The 20,072-nt window shown below is 38.3% G+C and overlaps 1 protein-coding gene across 1 annotated transcript in view; it reads right to left on the bottom strand.

Moving 5' to 3' along the window:
* The window catches only part of LOC113007599 (thrombospondin type-1 domain-containing protein 7A-like), a 48,406-nt gene that overhangs the window by 8,847 nt on the left and 19,487 nt on the right, over window positions 1–20,072 (bottom strand). The window contains exons 4-6 of the mRNA XM_026144313.1: window positions 3,831–3,836; window positions 1,737–1,870; window positions 469–628 (exon numbers count right to left, since the gene is read on the bottom strand). Of these exons, the coding sequence (XP_026000098.1) occupies window positions 469–628; window positions 1,737–1,870; window positions 3,831–3,836 (300 nt within the window). The remainder of the gene's footprint in view (window positions 1–468; window positions 629–1,736; window positions 1,871–3,830; window positions 3,837–20,072) is intronic.

The following is a 20,072-nucleotide window of genomic DNA, read 5'->3' as shown; positions in this document are numbered from 1 at the left end:
AAGCTATACTGAAGTTAGATAAACACATGTAATGTGACATGTTACAAAAACACCTGGTTTCTAATGACACAAATAATTTTATGGAAGGCCATAAAGCTCATCTAAGCATTTGTGAGCCTGTTAACAGCAGATAGTTGATAGTTAAATGCAGAACTTAATGCACATACATGTTTTTTGCCCTTACTTTTTAGAAATAATAAAAGGCAATAATGAAATACGTTGTTTGATCAGCTGGGTATTTGTCCATTTTTACCTGCAGCTTATTTTATATATATATATATATATATATATATATATACATACATATATACATATATATATATATACATATATATATATATATATATATATATATATATATATATGTTGTTATGGATACAGTTGAGATGAAAACAACAAATCAAGCAACTTACTCCCTGACAATTTGTCAAATAACAGCAGAAACGGCCACTAAATTCTGTTTCTTACCACAGGGCAGTTGCTCCAAGGTCCCCAGGGCGCCATGACACAGTCATTGGGGCATGCCAGATAGCAGACCTGGGCTCTCGGTGGCATTTCCTCTTGATCACACAGACTATCCTCCACAGTGCTGTCTTCCCCATTCCCCGTTGTTCCTTTCTTTACACACCTATGAGCGCAGCAGATGCAGCTGTGTAATAAGTCTCTAGGGCCCCAGAAGCACAACTTTTTTTTGAGTTTTAAAACCCATTTCTGAGTTTATGACTCACACTAGATTACATGTTTATATGTTTTTTGGGTCAGGTAAAATTCTCAAGGTAGTTTGTTTTCACTCGAAATATAACTACAGATTTTTCCTCGTTAAAACGGCTTAATTACATTTCAGGAAGAGTAGCATATTGTTTGTCAAGATGATATGGAATTGTTGTCCTGCAGCAGAGAGAAAAGATTCCCAGCTGGATGGTTGGCTTCAGTCGGATCTCCTGCTTAAACAAGTCTTTACTAGTGTGAGGTCATTATTTGTATCTCTCAGAAGTGGGTGAATTCATGATAACTGATGAACCAGTGACTGTTACCTAGTTTTACTCGCATAGAAGTAGTGATAATCTAACTTTTAAGTAATTTATTCAATAATGAACTCTAATAGCTCATCATTATCTATTATTAGTAACAGTTAATCATGTAATAGATCATTCCTGTTACCCTGGTCATTCATTTTACAGTAAGTACTGATATTTTTACATCATTATTGTACATTTATCTAATATTAGATAAATGTACAAACCTTAAACATTCAATAATTATAGGTAAGGGAATTTAGAACACTTACATACAAAGTACAAACAAAATTTTGCTGACTATTCTCAGAAGAAGAGAATGTACATAAGGTATTGTAAAAACTCTTCTTTTTGAGTGGTTGATTAGCGCAAATTAGTTTCTGTTACTCACACTGAACAAGTCCAGATCAGTTTCTTTGGACACAATAACACAATTGCCCAAATCAGTGTCTATTCTCTCCGACGATGCTTAATCCAACAGCAATGTCAATACTTCACTCTTTTTCTCTGTGGCTTTTTAAAGTAGCACTAAAAGGCAGTGCACAAAAATCTATCGACACTCATTAGGAAGCTGTGGATTGTTTTTGACTGTTTATTTTCCCTTGGCATTGCGAGTGCTGGGGCCAGTGAGAGTGCCAGATTTAGGATCGTTGGCAGTCTTCTCTTTCCATTGTTGCAACGCTAGGCAAGCAGTCTTCTAAACCTAACCTACTCACTGACCTGATCTTGCGGCTTTGGACTCCCTCCCCACAGGCAGGCAGGTCGTCCACAGTGTTGATGGTACAAATGGACCATGGCTCGGCCCTCCACTCGTATTGGCTGCATTCACTGTAGCATGGCAGAGCCTCATACACCTGTATGTACATACACACACATACACAGGAGGAAAAGGACACGTATAATAAACAATAGAAGGAAAGCAACTAAGCATGTGACCTGAAAAACTAGACATGCATACAAATTAACTCATACACACAGTGACCCCACCTGCCCTCCACACACAAGCATGCTACAAAAGGAAGAGTTGGTTGTTACATTTATAGCAAAAATGTAGGAACACTTTTAGTTTTCACACCTAATGAGGTGTCTCTGTAGCAGAAACAGTATCTCACCTGGGTTTTCCTTTGGTAAAGATAGAAAAACACACCGCTTTGAGCTTTCAGGCTTAATTTCTTACATGTGGTAGCATTTACCTTCATGTTTTGTTTATTTTTACCATCAAGCACTTGTGTATTCTTGAGATGTTTTGAAGTCTGCGCCTGAGTTTTATGCCAGTCGATGTTCTTTATATTTTAGAGCATAAATGAGGCTTAAACATAATTAAAAGTTGACAAAATAATACAAATTGTGAGGACAGTCAGAGTAGCTAGAGAAAATGAAGGCTGTACTACAGAGAGGTGCTGAAAGACGTTTTATATACAGCTATAGATGAAAAGTCTTTTTTCCACACTAAAATAAACCTGCGCGTGAAATGGAGAGAACAGCATGGGGTGCGTAAAACGACAATGAGCATGGCAACGGGCCCTTCAGCTGATGATGTAATTGGCTCGCTTTTGAGGCTATTCACTTTTCTCCACTCAGCCACTGAATCTGGCATGTCTGTTGAACCAAGGGAGCAGCCAGCACAATGCTCCTGTAAACACATGTTTACTCTCAATCTATGTAACTGTCTGCCACAGTTAAAGGTGCACTCTTGAGGACAATTTGTGGAGAAAGCTATGACAAGCTGTAATGGGTGTAACCGTGCGCTCACGAGTGTGTGTGTGCTGAGATAGAGACAGGGAATGATTCTCGAGTATTCCCTCCCCTGTGGGCCACACAGATGCCTATTACACACGTCATCATCTCCCATCTGTCCCTGCAGATGCCCCTAGCTTGGTAAACTGGCAACTGTTCTTCTCACACATGCTCCGCTACTACTGCAGAAACACAGCACCAGCTGAAGGGCTAATTTTTATCACCCAAAGAGTGATTTTTAAGCCATTTTCCTCAATTGCTACACTATTTATTCATCACTGATCCCAAACTTTTCAACCCGGGCTGGAGCGTCTCAGTTCAGGTTCACACAGGGAGTAAATTGCAGTTTAAAGCAGGTGCAGCGCAACAAAGAATAGGAACAGCCTCGCCTTTTTAGAGCGTATCGCTCATTCATATACATTCATACAGCACTCTGTTCTGTAATTCCCCCCCCCCACATGATTTCACACCAATGGCTAATTTAGAGTCAGTCAATAACTTTACATGTATGTCTTTGGACTGTGGGAAGATGCTATAGTACCAATAGGAAACCCACAGAGGAACAGAAAGAACATGTAAACTCCACACACACAGGCCCCAGACGACCGTGGGATTCAAACCAATCACTCCTGATATGTGGTTCCAATGCAAACCACTCCACCTTTCGAGTACAACTTTTGTCACACACACTTAATTACAGACGAAAGACAAACAGGCGGCTCTTTTATTCCTTTTAAAAGACTCCTAAAATCATTTTTTTTAAAGATTAACAATACAATAATATCATCTGACTCAATTTCTTTTTAGAACACTTTAAAAAACTGTTCACGATATAATGAAGCCCTGACATCTTGGCAGTGTGAATTTCTCCAGTTAAAAAGCAGATGATGTATCCTCTAAATGCACTTCGGATAAATTACTTCTGTTCGTGTTGCACTCGCACCAATCAAACTATTGTTCTTTCTCTCGGCCGAAGGGCTAGAAAGGTCAGAAGTATATGTGACTTGGACAGATCCGGCATGCATTCTGTCTTCATTAGCTAAAGCAGAGTATACGTACAGAATGAATAGCACTGACCTGAGCCTGCGTGGATGTCCATATTAGCAGTGCATGACAAGCCAGAAGTTGGGGCAGGGGAGAGAAGAACAATGATATGATCATTAGTATAGATTTTGCCTGCAGTGACAGAAATGTATAGTTCTGCGTAAATTTGAAAAACTGCATTCTCCTCGGTGTTTCATTAATGAGGGTAAAGGATGATTAGGTACTTTATCATCTACAGTGAATCTAGGCGTCCCGGATAGTTTGCCAAACTGAATGACTAAAAATGCTGAGAGAGTTTTTAAAATGCTGCAGTTGGTTGTAACAGCTGTGCTCTGGCCAGACCTGCAGCTGAAGGCAACTCCAAGGAATTAATTTGTCTGGAGATGGTGAGCGGGAAGTCCGCGTGAATAAGCATATGCTCAGAGAGGCTGTGTGCTCTGTATCTAAACAAGGTTACTGAATATAAAGTGTTATCTCACTGACAAGTTTCTGTTTGGGTAATTCTGAATGAGTTTAATTAAAACATTCGAATAAAATACACAGCTTTAGATTTAAACATATAGTATATTCATTCAAAATGAATATTAACTAGACTTGTAATGCTTTTTTAAGCCAAATGATTCTTGAGATGGCAAATGTACCACTGCACAGTCATGGTACAAAGATTATATATTGTACCTTCTTTCAGTTATATGGCTTTAAATATTAAAAACAAATAACAGAAGTTGGTTGATCAGACAAGGTCTTAAAATTTGGTAAAAGCAACCTTAAATGAAGAGCAACATATGTCATATTACGCAGTGTCATTACTTATTAAACAAAAACTAAAATGCAATGTCTGAAAAACGATGTACACCCTTACTGCTTCCATTGGAAGAAGGTAAGAAGTAGTCAGATGTTGTTAATCAAATGCACTTGATTACTTGACAATCAGCCCACGCAAACACGTCTATATAAGCGGACATTTAGCACTTTGCTGGTCTGAAGCATTCAGGTGTGTGTTAACACCGTGCCGAGGAGGAAAGACATCAGCAATAATCTTAAAGAAGCATTTGCTGCTGCCCATCAATTTGAGAACTGTTGTAAGGACATTTAAACAATTTCTCCATCCTCCCACAGTGGCAAAGACAACTCACAAGTAGAAAACATTCAAGACAGCTGCCAGACTTCCTAGGAGTGGATGTCCCACCAAGTCCACTTCAAGTCAGGCTATGTGCCATAAAAGCAGAAATTGTGGCAATTTGCTGCCCTGGGGCATTCAGATGTGCCATAACACAATGCCACAATCTTTCCAGGAATCTCAAATTCACCGAAAGGTCAGACTGTGAAATGTTGAGAGGAACCGCAAAAAACCAAAGCGCTACATCTCAGACTGTAGAGGCCTCAGTCAGCATTAAATGTCCATGACAGTACAATTATAAAAAGACTGAAAAAGTAGGGCTTGTTTGTGAGTGTTGTCATGAGAAATCCTCTTTTCTCTAAAAAGAACAAGGCTTAGCTTTGCAAAATTGCATCAGAACAAACCACAAGACTTCTGGAATAATGTCTTTAGCCATTATGCACACAGCATCGCAACATAAAACACCCCATACTAGCCGTCAAGCACAGTGGTGAAGGCGTGACATTTGGTCATGTTTTGCAGCCACAGAACCTGAGCACGTTGCGTTCATTGACCCAACCATGATCTCCTCTTATACCAAAGTATTCTATTCTACAGTCAAATGAGAGCTTATCTGTATGACAGCTAAGTCTTGGCTGGGTTATGTAACAGGACAATGATCCCAAGCATACCACCAAATCCACAACAGAATGACTGAAAAACAAATTAATCAAGGTCTTGCAGTAGCTCAGTCAAAGTCCAGACCTCAACTTCATAGAAATGCTGTTGTGGAACCTTGAGCTATGCAAAAATGAAAGCCCACAAGCCTCAATGAACTGAAAGAAAGGTATAAAGAAGAATGGGCCAAAATGTGAGAAATTGACAAAATCACAGAAAATGACTACATGCTATTGCTGCTAAAGGTTCTTCTAAAAGCTACTGCATCATAGGGTGCACTTAGATTGTTTTTCTTTTGGTAAATAAGTAAAGAAAAGATGGAAACTGTTGTGTGTTATTTTATACCTGAGGTGTTTTAGAAGCTCTTAAGGCTCAGAAGGGCTCTTTTTCCCCCCGATTATCATATCACCATACGTAAAACCTTGGAATTAAAAAAGGTTTAATTTCTTTTGACTGTATATTCTTGTGCTGATAAATCCCCATTAATGCCAATGCAGCAAGTTTTTCCTTGTCATTTTGAATCATTCTTTCATTTATGCCTTTTTCCCACTTGAATTGCATCAGAATAAGTAAAAATATTTAGCAGTGAATATAAAGTCCCATATTTACAGAGGAAAAAACAATCTACTTGCAAGACATGGAAATAAAACTCCATGGCTTCGCTAGATGCTAATTTGTACATGGCTCCTGCCCAAAAAACAAATACACACATACCTACTGTACTCTAGAAGTTTACCCAGTGATGCGCAAGTGCACATAAAAAGACAACACACCTATACACAATCAGATAGATAAAAGACCAACACAAAAGGACTTGAAGCACCAGCAGGCCCTTCTGCAGGGATGGCATTTTATTGTAAACAGAGAGAAAATGGAACACGAAGCCTTGATGCTGAGCAATCTATTCTATAAATCTCTTTCATAGTGTCACTGTGTGCCTCCAACTTCAAATAGACTCTGCAATTATTGTCAGTAGGCCCATGGATGAGCTAAAAAACAATGGCACCACTGAGAAACACAGTAGGATCTATTCTGGGGTGATGATGACCTCTAAAATACACTCATGAGATGATAACTTAAAATGTGCCAAAATACAGTATAATAGAGCCTTGCTTTTGAAGACGTCAATTTGGGATTTTTCAGAAGAGAAATACAACACTGCTGAATGAAAATACAAACAAACTGATTTAAGATGACAGAAGATGAAGCTGGGATAGGAAAAGAACAGAACCAGAGGTGGCAAAAGTACAGACTTCTTGTACTTAAGTAGATACCTGGTTAAAAAATATTGCAGTAATAGTTGCAGTGCTGAAGCAAGTTTTTTACTCAAGTTAAAGGAGAAAAGTACAGGCTGTTAAATGTACTCAAAGAAAGTAAAAAGTTACTCTTTGAAGTATGATTCCACTAACTATTTTTGTGCAAAGGCAACAGAACCTTGTGCTATTTAAATAAATAACTAGTTTCTGTTGTCTACATTAACTCAACACCTAAACAGTAAAATGAGTCAGGAGATACCGGGGGATTCAGCAAGTGAGGTGAGCTTCAGTAGGTTTTCTTATGTGATCTGCAGGCCTGCTGCTCTTCGTGGATTTACACAACTGAATTCAACAAGATGTCAGTACTTTCACAAGCTATGGTGGCTGATGTTGATCCCCTAACATTGACACTATGCTGTTTATACTGGTTTTACACCAGACAGACTTATAACACCTTAATAAATTAATAGATAGATTAATAAACTGAATTCCAAATTTATACTGAGTCACAGGAATTCTGTGAATGTACTCTTTCAACACGCTATACTGTATAGCCATGTATAGTAGCCACAATAGAAGAGCATTGTTTAAGCATTGTTTAAACCACTGTAGTTGTTTTATGTTGCGAGCATCACAAAAGCACATGGCCGACAGAGACCTGACCGTAGCTGCACTTAATTTTAACAGTTGGTCATTGACCATTGAGTTGGTTCTTATTATCCTCACCCTCTCTCTCTCTCTCTCTCTCATAACTGTCTTCCAATTAGTTTTCTTACTATCAAACACTTTCATGAACCAAAGCCTTTACAAGATTTACAGTCTGTCTAACATCCCCTTTGGACCCACTGCTGTGTTGGCTCTACTGCAGGGCAACGCCGTGACTTTCTGTAATTACACAAATTGATTGGCAATCATGCTTTGAAATAATCTCCTTTTCTCATTTATTTTGTAATCTATTACAAGAACCTAGCTCACCAAGACAGGAATACATTAGCAGAGACATTTTGCAAGTACTTAACCTTGCACCATAATAATAGATGTGGTCAAATATCTTTTTCCACATACAAGAGCCTCAGCATCCGCCCTTGTCTTTTGCAATTTATATCACTAGTGTATGTGAAGAAATTCTGTTTCAAATAAAAGAGTCCAACTGTAAACACTTCTGAAGCCATACATTGAGCTAAAAAGGACAAGTTCACACTGACTGTGGTGTTTAACCTTATCTATAACTTCTGCATATTTACAAAACTAGGAATATGTCTAAAAATTCACGTAATATGAGAATATGTGTATGTATATGGGAAATTTGACAAATAATTTGCAGACAGTAACCAAAACAGATGTGCATAAGCACCAGTCTCAGAGATCCCATGTGGGAGCAATGGCCATTCTTTCAGGATTTGTGGTCTGGCCAGCTGATGTCAGAACAAAGACCCATCCCTGTTTTGTCTGGCGGTCGTGGCATACAAATTTTTAAAAAGAGGTTGGTCAGTGGTTTTGAGGTTTCATTCCATTAACTAACAAAGGAACTACAAAAAGAAAACAATTCATTATTTATTATTATCTTTTCTCTATAACTTGCTTTGGACATGACAGCGGTTCTACCATGAGCTTCTTGTTCACTGCTGCATTTCCATTGCTTATAACACAAAAAACTTGCTACATAATTCCCATGCTTCGTTGTTGTGTACGCAGCTGAAATGCCATGGATGATTCCAGGATGTGTGAGGGTAGTGGCTGGCTTCTGAAAAACATGACCTTTCTGCAGTATTTCCCATAAATATTGTAATTTCCTTCTATGTGAACTTTTCTTCTTCCACTTTCACCCATTAGTCACAAAAATACTACATCAAATAACAGTGCAAGAAAATAATTTATCTCACTACTGGGCATATTCCTCACAGTTTTGAAATGTTTATTAGTGCAAAATGGCTTTAGGAAGCTCAAAGAAACACACTGGAGGTGTGACAATGTGACAGCAACACCCTGTGAAGCTAAAGTAAAAGAAACACCTGGAAGTGCAGTGCTTAGCACCGTCACTTCACAGCCTTTGCCTGGTTGTCGCTGGATACTAACAGTTGTTAGGTTATTTAATTGGTACAGCTAACCTTTTTTATAACCCCATTTCTGAAAAGGTGTGTAAATATTGTGTAAAATTAAAAAAACAAAAACATAATGCAATGGTCTACATATCTTATAGATTCAATAGAACATTTTAACATACCAATAGTTCAAACAAAATGTACCACTTGGGGAAAAAAAGATGCAGTATGATGTCTGGCATTGTCTCGCAAGGTCTTCTAAAAAAAGATGTGTACAGCATTGATGGTGCTTGTCCGGATGTTCTGGGTATGAGCTCCTCAGGCACTTGTGCACCCCAAACCATCACCCCAAACTGGCTTTTGAACCCAGCATTGATAACCAGAGATGGGCAGTAACTTGTTACTTGTAACGCGTTACTGTAATCTGATTACTTTTTTCAAGTAACGAGTAAAGTAAGGGATTACTATTGCAAAATCGGTAATTAGATTACCGTTACTTTCCCGTAGGAACGCTGCGTTACTGCGTTACTAAAACCGTGATTTTTTTTGCGAGAATGTCTCATGACAGTGACGTAAGCGAGTGCGACGTTGGTGACAGCAGCTGTGTGCAGATCAACAATGGATAATATATCGAGTGCGGGAGAGAGTATGAGCGTGCAGCGTTTAAAGTGTGGAAGTACTGACCTTACTTTGAGTTTGATTCCATAAAAAGTGACAAAAACATTAGCGTCCATCGTGCGTGGGAAGAAAACTTCTTTTTACAGCGAAAAAACCCCTAAACTTCCGAGCAAGCACCGAGTAGCTACGACGTGATGGGAAACTCACAGAGACACTCGCGCAGATTCTTCAACTGACCGCAGCACACCTGCACCAGGGTAACCCTCCGCCTACCCTGCTCCTGCTTTACAGGTGAAAATAGAGCAAAAGGACCGCTGAGTCTTTGACTTTATTTATTTTCTGCTGTGTTTTACTTGCATCTGTTTGAAAGAGTGAGTGAAAACACAAAAAATATTTTATTTTATGTGCTGGAATGTGTAGAAAATAGGTTTAAATGTTAAACTAATTTATTCAAGTCAGAGAATGTTGCATATAATTAAATGTTTTGCTTGATGCATAAAGTTAAAAGATTAAAACTGATAAAACAAGTTTTAAAAAGAGACTTTTCCATTTGATTACATTTTGTATGATGGATTATGTAGAAAAAGTAGAATTGGGCTGAAAGATCTATCACTTTATCACCTCTTCAGGTTGTAAATCGTGTTTTTAAAAAGTAACTAAGTAACTAAGTAACTAAGTAATTAATTACTTTTGAAAATAAGTAATCAGTAAAGTAACGGGATTACTTTTTTGGGGGAGTAATCAGTAATTAGTTACTGATTACTTTTTTCAAGTAACTTGACCAACACTGTTGATAACAAGCTGGTTGGGCCCACTTACCAATAACTTCCTGAGAACTCAGGAAAAAAGTATCTTTCAGATTAACTTTTTTTGTGATTTCTTTTTGGAGCCAAACAAGGTCACCCAAACACATGAAATATCATTGGAAAGGCCACAGTCGTGATGTGTTAAATAGGGGACTATTTAGCACATCAGGACTTAGTGGGGAAACTCAAATAATTCAAAAGATATAGACCAAAAAGAAATGTCCATTACAGCAGACATAAATGAATAGGCTCGGTCTCAGGAGGGTAGTCCGAAGGACATAGTGTCCATCCATGTTTTACAAAAAGAATTTCAAATTTTAATTTGTGTGACAACAACATTTAACTTTTCCTCAGTCCATTTTTAAGGCGCTTAGGCCATGGACGACAGCAACATTTCTCTATCATGCTCACATAATGCTCCTTTGTATGATAGCACTTTCACCTGCATTTGTGGCACAGTGAACCTTTATTGACCTGTTGCAAATGAACCTAACTATTTACTACTAACTACTTCCTCTTTAGTTCCACTTACTTTCCCAGCCTTTTATTGGCCGTCCCAACTTTTTTGAGATGTGTTGCTGCAATCAAATTAAAAATGATTTTTTTTCTTCAGATTTTTCATGAATTGTATCAGTTAAAGAATTGATATAGGGGTTTATGAGATTTGCAAGTCATTGTATTTTTATTTTAATTTACATTTCACACAGTGTCCCAACTTTCAATTTGCTTTTGATCATCTGGTTGGCTAGAGACTTTCGAAGGGCTTTAAAATGTAGCCTGTTTGAGAATAATGGCAGCACTTCAAACTTTCTTAACAAATACGCAGGGTCTGGCTTACAGGGGGAGAATATCATTTACCCAAGCAATGCCCTTAGTTAATTACACCTCAATGGTCATCAGAAGCTCCATCAGAATATGACTACAAAAGTCTGTCTTTCTAATGAAGCCAATGATGAGTTCACCATCTGGCTGCAGCCAGGTAAGCACAAGATATCTAACATTAATCCTGCAGTTTGGGATCCATCCATTCCCTTGAGTTGCTATGGGCTGTGTTTGATTTTCAACAGAAGGATGAACGAGACTTGACTGAGGAAAATTAACTGTATACACTAATGATTCCAACAGAACGGGGTGTACCCATACACTGCATATAAAAATGAATGTAGGTTTTAGAGGTTTTAGAGTCACACTGTGAAACTTTGGTTCTCTTTAACCTTTTAAAAACATTCTTGATTTGCCTATGATCTCAACGACTAGTTTGAAATTTTATTCAATACAGGGCATTCATTTTGTCAGCTGTAATCAAAAGGACAATACAGCAGGGTATGCTTTAGGCCAGAATAATTTGCGACTGATGGGTCACTACAATGTCATCATGCAGTGTGCCTCGGTTCATCATACATAGAATTAAAAAAAAAGACAATAGCTTTCTGTAAATGCTCAACTCAAGCATGTTCTATTTTCATTTCATAGTCTATATTAAATCTTTGGTGCAAGAGAATCGCTGTGTGTGAATGATATAATATAATAATATTCTAAATAAACTTCATGCAGTGATAAGATGAAAATGAGTTAACACCACCATACTGGCAAGGATAGATGCACATAGTATATGCCACAATAATATAAACACTCTCAACAAATTATTTACAGAAGTATGGAAATTACCAACATGACACACTCATAACTATAACATAACACCTGTCACGGCGATGAAGAGAGTCCCTAAGAACATTTACGACAAAGCAGAACAGCTAGTAACATCAAAGCAGCAGCTATCAATTTATTCACAGAGCCCGAAAAGTAAAATGCCTGAAAGTACAAACAATCAAGTGCTTTTACGGTAAGCATAGCCGATGCTGTACTTGCCAAATCTCAAATTTGCACTTGAATAAGGTAAGCAAAGCAGCTTATATTACTGAATAATGTCGCAATAATTGTGTACTTTGGGCTTTATTTTTGCTGCACTGTGAACAGTCATTATTGAAGATTTTCGAAACAACAAGACAGGGGTGCCTCTGTTACGGTAGGTCATACAATCTGGCATACAAAGAGCTCTCAAAAGCACTTATAGGTCGACACAGTATGTAGAAAATATTGCATATAATGGCTGATACAGTGTCTGTCACCACTGCACCCCTATTTACTCTGGGGAAGTACAACGGCCCACTTGTGTGTCTTCAGTACAAGCCAAGGTTCCTGCAAGATTTATCATATCAATATTGATTCATGGTACTTTTCACAACAGTACAAAGTGGTGACATATTACTGCCAAAAGCAGGTATAACCTTTGTTTTCAAAGTTCCGTGCCCCGGATGAGCATATGCACACAGTCTGCACAAAAATAATTAAATATTTGCTTATGGCTTCAATTTGCCTTCTGCTCAGTACATTGTACCACTACATCTTACATGCTGTGTAAACTGTTTTGCTCATTATATTTGTTGTGCAACCTTATTTGATGTGCAAATGAAGACAGACTTGTTTTATAAAATAAAACAAAAATATGTTAGACTATAAGATATATAACATTTCCTATTCGTCATATTAAAAACATTTTTCGTTATGCGGTTATCCTGAAGCAAAGGACATGATGACTCACAGCTGCTGGCTGTCACAGTAACATGAAAGGCTTTCTAGCTTGAGAATTTTTCAGGAAAAAAAATGACATTCTGAGATGACTGAATCTGACCTGACAAACCCAGCTAAAATGGCTAAAGGCATTACGGGCAAGTTTTGGCTGCTTGTGGAAGATGTATATCCAACACTGCTCGCAGAGTTGTGCATTCCCAACGTCATATGAACATGATGTGGCTCTCTCATCTCTGGGATATATGAAAGCAACTGTCAGTGTAGTAACCCCCGTGGGTTCTGCTCCCTTCACGCATCAGTATGCAAAAACTGCCTCACGTTAAAAAGCTTGCATTTTTCTATTGGTTACTCCATAACTGTAAGATAAATAACAGTAATATATTATTATTAATTTTAAAACATAATTTATCAAAAAAAATAAACGATGGATGGGTAGATGGAATTCATATTAATTGTATTCAACTAGATGTGTATATATCTATAGCTAAAGACCACGTGTTGGTTTTATTCCTTGGGCAGAATCCTACAATTAGGTCCATAAAATTTGTGCTAAGAAATATAATTTTTTTATATTTTACCTCAGCACACCACTGCAGTTAAGTTGAAGGAATTACAGCCATTTTTATACATAGGCCCTCATTTTCAAAGGCTCAAAAGTATCTTGACAATGAACTGAAATGACCAGGTTTAGGTGTGGGCAAATCGATAATCTGGTGCATTCTTAAAACAGGGAATGCACTGGCTAGCTTAACAACATCAAAAGGACTCCAGAAACATGGAATGCTAAAATGTATTGTTTCCAAGTCTTGTTTATAACTAAGAACACTCCAGAGGAAGTAGGTATATTATTATAAAAGTCTGCAATGTGGATGCGATGGCAAAATGCAGACCACTGGTTACACTAAAGAATAGGAAGCCAGGCTTTTTCAGAAATTTTCTGCAACCCCAGAAAACATTGAAAAGTCCTGGAAAACAAAAACAATCTTTGAAAACTCTTTGGACAGATCAAAACAAGATAAACGTGTACCAGAATGATAGGAATGAGAATGTTTTCAGAAGAGAAGGAACACCTTATGAGCTGAAATATATTCCATCATCTGGCAAACATAGTGGAGACAGTATAAGCATGTGTGTCTGCTAGTGGAACTGGACCAGTAGTATTCTTGATAATGTGACTGCATAAAGAAGTAGCAGGATGAATTCTTATGTGTACGAGGCTGTTCATTCAGATTCAGTGAATTGAAGGTTCTTTACAATGAAAATGGGTAACGACTCAAAAAACAAAACACAGCCAAACAACCCAACAGTTTCTAAAAGCAACTGTCAACATATTTAGCTAGCTTCAGCAGACAATGTGTGTTGGTAAGAATGTTAGATTCGATGTGTAGGTTGAACAGTATTTTATTTAATCTGGCTAGTAGGAGAACAGCACACAATGCAGGCTCTAAGGTAGGTAAAACTCCCAGAACTCCAATTTCCCAGCAAACATATGCAGACTCAATTATTTTTTAAACTTGTTTATAACTTCAGTTTTGGCATAGAGACAGTAATAACGGTCACATGTTCATGAAGTGTGATTAGCTAATCCTCACAACTTTAACGGGACCGTGGTTTAGGTCGAATTGTATAATGCATGAACAACAGACACATCTTTTAATCATTTACTAAGTGAACAGAGTTAATTATCCTTTCAAAATAAGATTTTAAATCTGTAGAGAAAATCTGATAAACTAAAATACTTGAAGCCAATTACACCAAATGTATTAAAGATTTATCAACAAGAGCTAAGCCATGAGGGAAGACTAGATAAATATCAAAAACAAGTGCTGACAAGACTAGTAGAAATTTAATCCTGCAACAGCCAACAGCATCAAACATTTACATGTGTTACTGAAAAAACAGTGAGCTTGGGTATCATAAACAGCAGCACCATTAGAGCTTAGCTTGGCAGCAATACCAGCAGACACCATGACATTTCTCATCAGTAAATGTGTGGTTGAGATAAAAAACAAATTGTCAGTAAATTAAGGCCTATTTAAAACCGTGTGTCACCATTTTCATTTTCTTTTCTCTAAAGCAAGACACTGTTACCCAGTAGGATCAGCAGCCCCGTAGCTTACCGACAAATACATAAACACCCATGTGAACGGAGCCAAGAGATCAAGCAATGGCCAAGAAAGCACAACATACCTTATTTTGACTCTGTCAAAACAAAACAGAGTCTGGGAAATAACTGTTGACTGTTGTATTGTATATAGGATATGGTGGGTAAAATCTTAATCATTTACATCTACATATCATTTACATATACTTATAATTAAAATTCTGTCTTACCTTTTAAAAAAGTGGCATAGATTTTTAAAATAATTAAGGAATTTCTTTTGAGACTTTAAAACAACTGTGATGTTTGATGCATGCAACAAGCCCTATTCCCCTATCCTTCACACTGACATTCATACAGCACCTGCTGCATACATACAAGGCTTTCTCTCTAATAGACACAGTCACCCACATGGATTGATGCATCGGTGCAGTCTGGTGACAGAATAAGCCCAAGATTGAACCGCTGACAACTATTGAACTGTTTCCAATTCACTACAAAAACAACACTGTTTGTAAAAACTTATAAATTAAATATAATTATTCATTCTTATAGACGGGATAGATGAAGCATCATCATTTGAGAAATGGAAGGCAATTTTATTAATTTTACATCTTGCTTGTTGTTCACCAAAAAATTCTTAAAACAGCATCCACAGACAAACCGCTTAGCACACATAGTGCATGCAGTGTAGACCCCAAGGCCTTAACAGAATGAAGACATGTGTTATATGGAAAGTGAATATAGTACGTGATGTCTCAGCATTTGGTGGTAAACAGTTGGAGTTTTGATGAAATTCAGATATCTCTAGTAATTATAGATCCAATTTGTGTTTGCCTTGGAGCTCAGCTTTGACATCTGTGAGCTCTCAGTGGCTATCTCTCAGGGCATCTTGTGTTTAGCAGTATAAGATAAGATAACCTTTATTAGTCCCACACGTGGGAAATTTGTTTTGTATGCTACAAATAGTGGTACTCTTACATCAATGAGAAGGGGTTCATGATTTCATTAGAAAGGTTTTTGGGTGAATTTATAATTATGTTTAAAAATGTGAGATATACAGTGGTGTGAAAAAGTGTTTGCCCCCTTCCTGATTTCTTACTTTTTTTGTATGATTGTCACACTTAAATGTTTCAGATCACCAAACTAATTAAAATATTAGAAAAAGATCCCCAAAAGTTGATTCTGTTCATCTGGTTTTCAGTGAGAGAAACATTTCGTCACTCATCCAAATGACTTCTGCAGTCTCAGTTGAATGCAGGTTTCCCCAACCTTATAAACAATTCTTTTGTACAATGACTGAAACTAGCATCACTGACAAGATCGTCAGTGGTGCCTTCCTGCAGAAGGCACAGAGTCAGCTGCTCAATGAACGGGTGAGACAACATTTTTTTTTACCATTGATGTGCTAAAATCAAAAGAGGCGCGGATCTGACAGAGACTTACAATGTTTCCAGATGAGAATACTCTTCAAAAGGTGTTTGACTTCACTAAGAAGGCTCGTCTAGCACAGCATGAAAGTCTAAGACCAGGCAACAAAGGAAGTTTGACCCACTTGTTGTGCGTTGGAAACACCAGCAAAATACGGAAATTCTAAGCGTCCAGACGAGAGAAGGATGCCGCACCGAGGATGTGGACAAGTGGGTAAAAGATTTGTCTGACAGACAACTCATCCAAGCAAAGAAAAACATCCTTGCAAAAGGGTTGCTGTGACACAGAGAAAAATCCCGCTAGTAGAACTGATCACAGCCACAGAAACTGCATTGCTGAGACAGGCTGAAACTTTCATCTGCAGCTGCTCTGCTTCCACATCTGCAATGTTGTTGTTTCGAATTGCTAAGCCCCCAGTCTATTTACACCTAGAGGCCAGTGCCCACTCTTTCATCTTTTGCCATATTACAATGCTGTGATTGCAGCCATTCCCCAACTGTTTGGAATGGTACTCATGGCCATTGATCAATTGTCAGTGATCAATGAGCTTTGATCAGTGGTTGTTGATCAATGGTCATGACAGTTTGCATATTAATGGCCACGTGTAAAAAAAGGGATTGCTCCCTAAACCTAATAACTGGTCGGGCCACCCTTAACAGCAGCAAGCATTTGCAATAACTCTCAATGAGACTTTTACAGCACTGTGGAACAATTTGTTCCACTCATCTTTGCAGAATTGTTGTAATTCAGCCATATTGGAAGGTTCTCGATCGGATTCAGCTTAGGTCACTCCAAAGTCTCCATTTTGTTTCTTCTAAGCCATTCAGAGATAGACTCACTGGTGTGTTTTGGTCCTACTGCAGAACCCATGTGCCCTTCAGCTTGAGGTCACAAACAGATGGGCGGACATTCTCCTTCAGGATGTTTGGGTAGAAAGCAGAATTCATGTTTCCATGTACCACAGCAAGTCTTCCAGATTCTGAGGCAGCAAAACAGCCCCGGACCATCACACTACCACCACCATATTTTAGTGTTTGTATGATGTTCCTTTTCTGAAATGTTGTGTTACTCATAACACCAGATGTAATGGGGCAGTCCCTTGCCCAGTCTCTTTCTTATGTTGGAGTCATGAACACTGACCCTAACTGAGACAAGTGAGGTCTGCAGTTCTTTAGATGTTGTTCTGTTCTTCTGTGACCTTCTAAATAAGTCATTGATGCACTTTTGGAGTAATTTTAGTAGGCTGGCCACTCCTAGGAAAGTTCATCACTTTTCCTGGTTTCTCCATGTGTGGATAATGGCTCTCACCATTGCTCATTGGAGTCCCAATCCCCTAGGAATGGCTTTTTTTAACCCTTTCCAGACTGATAGATGTCAATGACTTTGTTTCTCAGCTGTTTCTTTGGATTGTGGCATGTTGTGTTGCTTTTTGAGATTTTTTAACCCGCATCAGTTTTTCAGATAACTTCTATTTAACTGACTTCTTCATTCAGCAGGTCTGTAAGTAATCAGTCCTTGGTGTGGCAGTGAAACTGGTGTCAGGTTTATAAAAATGTGGTCAATCACTGTTAATTCATGATTTAACAACGTGGGGGTGATCACATTTTCACATAGGGCCATGTAGGTCAGGATTTTCTTTCCCCTTAATAAACACCATTTAGAATCTGCATTTTGTGTTTACCTGTTTTATCTTTGTCTAATATTTAAATTTGTTTGATGATCTGAAAGATTTAATTGTGACAAACATACAAAGAAATAAGAAATCAGGAAGGGGGCAAACACTTTTTCACACCACTGTATATACCTGTACTCCACAATTAAAAATAAGGGTATATATGAGACACTTATCATGATGGGGAACCCATACTAACTGTAATGAAAATGAACCAATAAACATCATATGTATGCAACTTTAAAATCTCTCCTAATTTAAAGCTCCCCCTCTTGTTTCTCCTATTTTCATAGCTGACAATATGTCGAGGCTTCAAGATGGAACTTATTTCAAGAAAATGAGAAAGACAGCCATGTATTGCCAGTGGTGACTTCACTTCAGTCTATGGCCAGGCACCCTTGACAGCAGTCACGCGTTTCCTGATGCAATGTTTAAAAAAAAATACTGTCAGTTTTGTATTTATAACTCCACATTCTCTGAGAGAAGTGACAAACACATGGTGTATTTCAAGGAGACAATATATATATATATATATATATATATATATATATATATATATATTAGGGGTGCAACGATATTCGTATCGATATTGAACGGTTCGATACAGTGCTTTCGGTTCGGTACGTGTATGTATCGAACAATACAACATTTGTAATTTATTTTATCAACTTTCCTTCTGACGATGCTGTCTGTGTGGAGCGCTCAGTGAATCTGCGTTCGACTACTCCGCCTAGGCTGCACTGTCGAGCGCAGATCCACTGAGCGCTCAACACAGACAGCATAGTCAGAAGGAAGAGCGCAGGGCACCTCCCCCACCCTCATTCAGATCTGGCGTTTGGAATTATTTTTCATGTGACGTATGACCCTGAAGGTAAGCGAGTCATGGACTAAAGTAAAACAGTATGTTGGATGTGCCATGCAATGCTCAATTACATGGGTGGGAACTAGTGTGTTAGCGCAGTTAGCTCGTTAACGTGTTGGCCGTCTAGCCCCATGCACGGGGCGATCGGCGGTAGCTCGTTAACGGAGATTTGCCATGTTGTGGTGTTAAGGTCATTTCAACGAGATTAACCTGAAAGCACTAGCGGGAACACAACGAATATGACTGCACATTTACGCCGACATCATCCTAGTGCAAAGACAAAAACAACAAGCATGCTACTAACTTTAGCCGAGTCATTTAGACAGCTGTTAGCACATGATTCTCCTTATGCTGCTGAGAATATAACCCAGAAGAAGCGGATAGTATAGCTTTTATTTTGGAAAGAGACATTTCTCTGTAATAAACTCTCTTTTCCAAAGATGCATGATTCCTCAATCAGATACAGGGCTTGCAATATCGCTAGCCTGACGTCCTGGGGCTAGCGATTTTTTCAGTCGGGCTACCAAAATCTATCTCTTCCCTGCCCGTCGGGCTATTGTAAGAAGGAAAAATATATGTCAATGCTTTTGCATTCTTTCAGAAATGTAGCTGGGTAATTATGTCATTGGCATCGGTGAGCCACTGTCAATATGTGACATATTGAAATCGCGTTTGAATTTGCGCTTGTTTTTTTGCTTTCACTTTGCAATCGTGCGAACTGTGTATAGAGAGCGACAGCACTGATCTGTGAGTGATGATAATTTGTGCACCAATTCCTCTGACATCGTCTTATTAATCGTTAGCTTACTATGCAAACATGACAAGTGAAATCTCCCGCAGCTTAAACATGTGAGAGGTTGATCGCGCAGAGAATCGCTGAGCTTATGTGAGTGCGTGTGTAAAAGCAGCAGGATTTATATTTGACTACGATGACCTGGATGACTGAGAACCTTCACAGACAGATATATATTTTAGTTCTGCTGAGCCAAATAAGACAGGTCAGGGTGAAGAAGTGACAGCCAAAGAAAAGCTTACCACAAAACGGAGAAGTTATGACAAATGAGACTATAAGGCAAAAAGAAAGTGCAGCTTTATGGTTTCATGGACAAAGTAATTTC

This window comes from Astatotilapia calliptera, chromosome 16 (assembly GCF_900246225.1).
Source record: "Astatotilapia calliptera chromosome 16, fAstCal1.2, whole genome shotgun sequence".
NCBI lineage: Eukaryota > Metazoa > Chordata > Actinopteri > Cichliformes > Cichlidae > Astatotilapia > Astatotilapia calliptera.
The sequence above is the reverse complement of the archived record's forward strand: the minus strand, read 5'-3'. Positions and strand labels throughout refer to the sequence as shown.